This window comes from Poecilia formosa, unplaced genomic scaffold (assembly GCF_000485575.1).
Source record: "Poecilia formosa unplaced genomic scaffold, Poecilia_formosa-5.1.2 Scaffold15, whole genome shotgun sequence".
In the NCBI taxonomy this organism is placed as follows: domain Eukaryota; kingdom Metazoa; phylum Chordata; class Actinopteri; order Cyprinodontiformes; family Poeciliidae; genus Poecilia; species Poecilia formosa.
The window spans coordinates 4,460,987-4,464,743 of NW_006799954.1; the positions used below are offsets into that span (position 1 = coordinate 4,460,987).

At 40.9% G+C, this 3,757-nt stretch overlaps 1 protein-coding gene across 1 annotated transcript in view; it reads right to left on the reverse strand.

Annotated features, from left to right (window-relative positions):
- The window catches only part of LOC103134172 (serine palmitoyltransferase 3), a 31,507-nt gene that overhangs the window by 12,202 nt on the left and 15,548 nt on the right, over positions 1 to 3,757 (reverse strand). Inside the window, exon 6 of the mRNA XM_007546317.2 lies at positions 2,996 to 3,089. Coding sequence (XP_007546379.1) covers positions 2,996 to 3,089 — 94 coding nt within the window. The remainder of the gene's footprint in view (positions 1 to 2,995; positions 3,090 to 3,757) is intronic.

Consider the following 3,757-nt stretch of genomic DNA (forward strand, 5'->3'; position numbering starts at 1 on the left):
TATACAGTGCATAGCAAACGTATTCACACCCTTCTGGAGGCGGTGGGGCTACTCATCAGATGAGATTAAAACTGAACTTTTTACTCTGAAACTCTTCAAAACACACATTGTGACAGAACACTGCACATCCTGTGCTCACCACTCCCACTGTTAAACCTGTTAAAAAACAAACAAACTCATGGCTGTAATTGTGGTTAAAGGTTGTTTTGTCGAAGCTTCTACGTGTTCCGTCCACGTAGAAGCCATTTAAAACCCATGCGTGATTCCTTCTAGTGCAACATGATGTGCCGCTTTATGTTTTTCTATCACATAAAATCTTTATAAATTTACATTCAGGTTTGTGGTTGTAAGCTGTAGATTAGTTGTGGGGTGATGCTCTCGCGAGGCATACACCAGTAGGTTCAAATAAAGCAATGATATGATTGTACGTTGCTGTATAGACCACTTCTAAAGTAGATTTAGGAATACAAAGAGCATTGCTGTATGACAGAAACACATTCAGCAAACCATCCATCTGTTATCCAGGTCACAGTGGGGCTGGTGCATATTTCCATGGAGCAAGACTCGGGGTACACACCGAAACATTCCTATCAACTAATACAACTACTGACACGCTTCCAGATGTGAGGTATCTGTCATAATTACACACATGTAAAAGCATGCTAGGAAAAACGTTTCTATGAGTTAATATAAATCGTGACAGAAATTTTTGCTCATCATGGGAGTGATTTCTCAAAACGTCCTTTTTCCATATGGGGGTGATGTCACAATCTCCTGTGACTGTCCAGCAGATGGCAGTATCGACCAGGTGTGATTCTCCTGAATTTTTGTATTTAAAATCTAACTTCAGCCCAGCCATGAGCTGCAGAAAAAAGCCCCTGCCACAGCCAACAGTCTGTCCAGATGATCGATATTACTGCCTCCACGCAGACAGGTTCATTTAGGAGACAGCAGATGCTCTGCTGCTGCTGCTAATATCCCCTCCTGAAGCTCAACAGGACAGAATCCATCCGGCGCAACTCAAAAGGAGACCAGATTAGAGATTATTTTACGGTATCACTCTGATTCAGGATAAGCTCTGACCTGACATACGACATTGTGTGACTAGATGCTTATCTTCTTCTTTACAGAACAAGCACACAAACAAGTAAACATCTGTACGTTGCTACAATAATACTTTACAGTAATCACTTTTGGTTTAAGCTACATTAAGCCAAACGGATCTAAAGCTTGCTTTTAATAAGCAAAGATCCACACGTGCAGCAAATCGCTAAGAAAAATAACAAAAAAATAAAACAGAGAAATGTCATCATGCTTTCCGATGCACAAACATGGACTGTACAAACCAGTTTCCCTCTATTGTTGGAGATCCGGTTCTGCCAAGATACAAATCATAAACATTTCAGCTGCTGTGAACATGCGATTGCACATTGTCAGGACTTGCACCAGCAACTAACACTGTAAAACCCATGGCTATATTTTTGTGACTTTCTAGCCATTTCAGAAGTAACTCAGCTAAATGAGGGCTTGAGCGTCCGCTGCTGAAGGTTTTTTGGGAAGAAGCGGTATACAGTTCAGGTGCCTGAGGCTTCTTTGCCTTTAGACAGGCCTCGGGGGGTCTGATTGGTGGAACTATAACTGGCTGAGCTTGCACCTGTCAGGATGCATTTGCTGCTAAAGGACTAGCCCATTTGAGGTGTTCTGTTGGTGGTGTTCCTGAGATAGATGGGATTCCAGTACACGGTTTTACGTAAAGTTTTTTTTTTCCAAAGAAAACAAACTTTACGTAAAACAACACAACTAAACAGATACAATGTCTTGCCAAATATTCAAACCCCAAAACTATTCAATGTGTTTCATATGTCAGACAAACACAAAGTAGCAGCTCAGCACAAAGTGGAAGAAAAATGATGCACGGCGAAAACATCAAAAGTGTGTGGTGTATTTTGTATTCAGCTCGTTTTACTCCTAACGAGCTTGCCCTCAGAGGTCACCTCATTAGTAATTAAGAGTCCACCTGTGTGCACGTTAATCTCGGCATAAATGCAGCTGGTCTGTGAAAGCCTCAGAGGTTCGTTAGACAACACAAGTGAACAAACAACATCATGAAGACAACGGAACACAGCTGACAGGTCAAGGTTGGGAAGCTGGGCAGAACTTTAAAGCAGAATGTCCAAAGCGTTGGACATCTAATGGAGCATTGTTGAATCTATAATGTGAAAATGGAAAAAAGCATAGAACGGCTGGAACCCGACCATGATATCGCCATGCACGCACAGTAACAGGCGGTCAGTTAGATCCAGGTTTGATCTTAGAAAGAGGGAAAGCGGGATGGCTACGGAGATTGTTAGGGAAGTTGAGACATGCAGAGACGAGGCTGATGATGGACAGAACGCTTCCAGGTGCTACATGCAATGTAAGGGAAACAGCAAACGTCTGGAAGAAGGTTCCCTGGTTGAGACCAAAACATTAAAATTTCATCTGCATCCAGCATGGGGATGTTTTTTCTTTAGCAGGTACAGAGATGCTGCTCAAACTTAATAGGAGGAAGGATGGAGCTCAATACAGGGTAAAAACAAAAACAAAAACAAAACAAAGTATATTCATGTATTAGAATGACCTAGAGACTGAAAGGGCAAAACTTTGAGTATCTACTCGGGGGTCGGCAGAGTATTGACTCAGTTGGGGGTAAATATAAATGTGAATCACACTCTTTAGACTTTAATTTGCTAGAAAGTTTGAAAACCATGCATAATCCTGTGAAAACAATTTAGGGAACAGCAGAAAATAACCAAGAAGATGCAGTTTGCAGCGCTGCGAGGAGAAGCTCAAGCTTTTTTTTTTTCTGTCGTAAAAATGGTTCAAGTCAAAGTAAGTTTGCTCTCTGTGATAAACACACACAAGGACTCACGAAGGACTAAGTCTTGAATTGCAATTTGGATCTCACCTCCTATGAATTGTGCAATAAATAAAAAGAGACAGCCGATGAACTTACTGTTGTGTTTGAACACCCGGATTGTAGCTCCTGACAGTCTGGCTCCCAAGATTAGAGACGTGTGGTTGAGCTCATCGCTTACAATCAAACATCCCTGGAAAACAGGAAAAAAAGCTGCTGCTTCTTCACCCCCCCCAAAAAAAAGACTTTTCAGGTCCAGTTTAATTCTCACAATATGAAGCCTGGAATGAAATGTCTTATCAAATTTCATTGTAAACCTGATTTTAATGACTGATTATTGATAAGAGCAGGATGAGTCTTTCGTTCAGTTGCATAAAACAAACAACAGTTAACCGGCAACTATTTATCGGGTGAAAACTGCAACCATGTGAACGACGTAATGCATCTGTTCCTTAAGAGATTTCTTGGTTTTTATGTGCTTTAGCATAAAAAAAGCAATCCTGTTATGCAAATGTGCTTTTCCGAATAAAAAGGATTCACATGGCCAATTACCCGTCAGCTCATTCCTCTTCTTCTCCTTCCCCCATTTATGTCTTAATCACAATCTTTTTATGTCCTGACACAGAAGGGATAGAAATCGTCTGCAAATGTCCCCTCCTTTTGATGTCTGATAAAATTTTTACCAGCTCATCTGTTATAATTTTTACTTGGACAGTGTGATGCTTCATATTCTATAAAAATCTGCATGCAAATGAATTCAGTTGTCCCATGAAATTCTCTCCGGAGCATTAGCATATATAACACTGAGGCTCTGAGCAATTGACTGCATTAATCGGAATAATCTTGTAAGGAGGGGGGTGG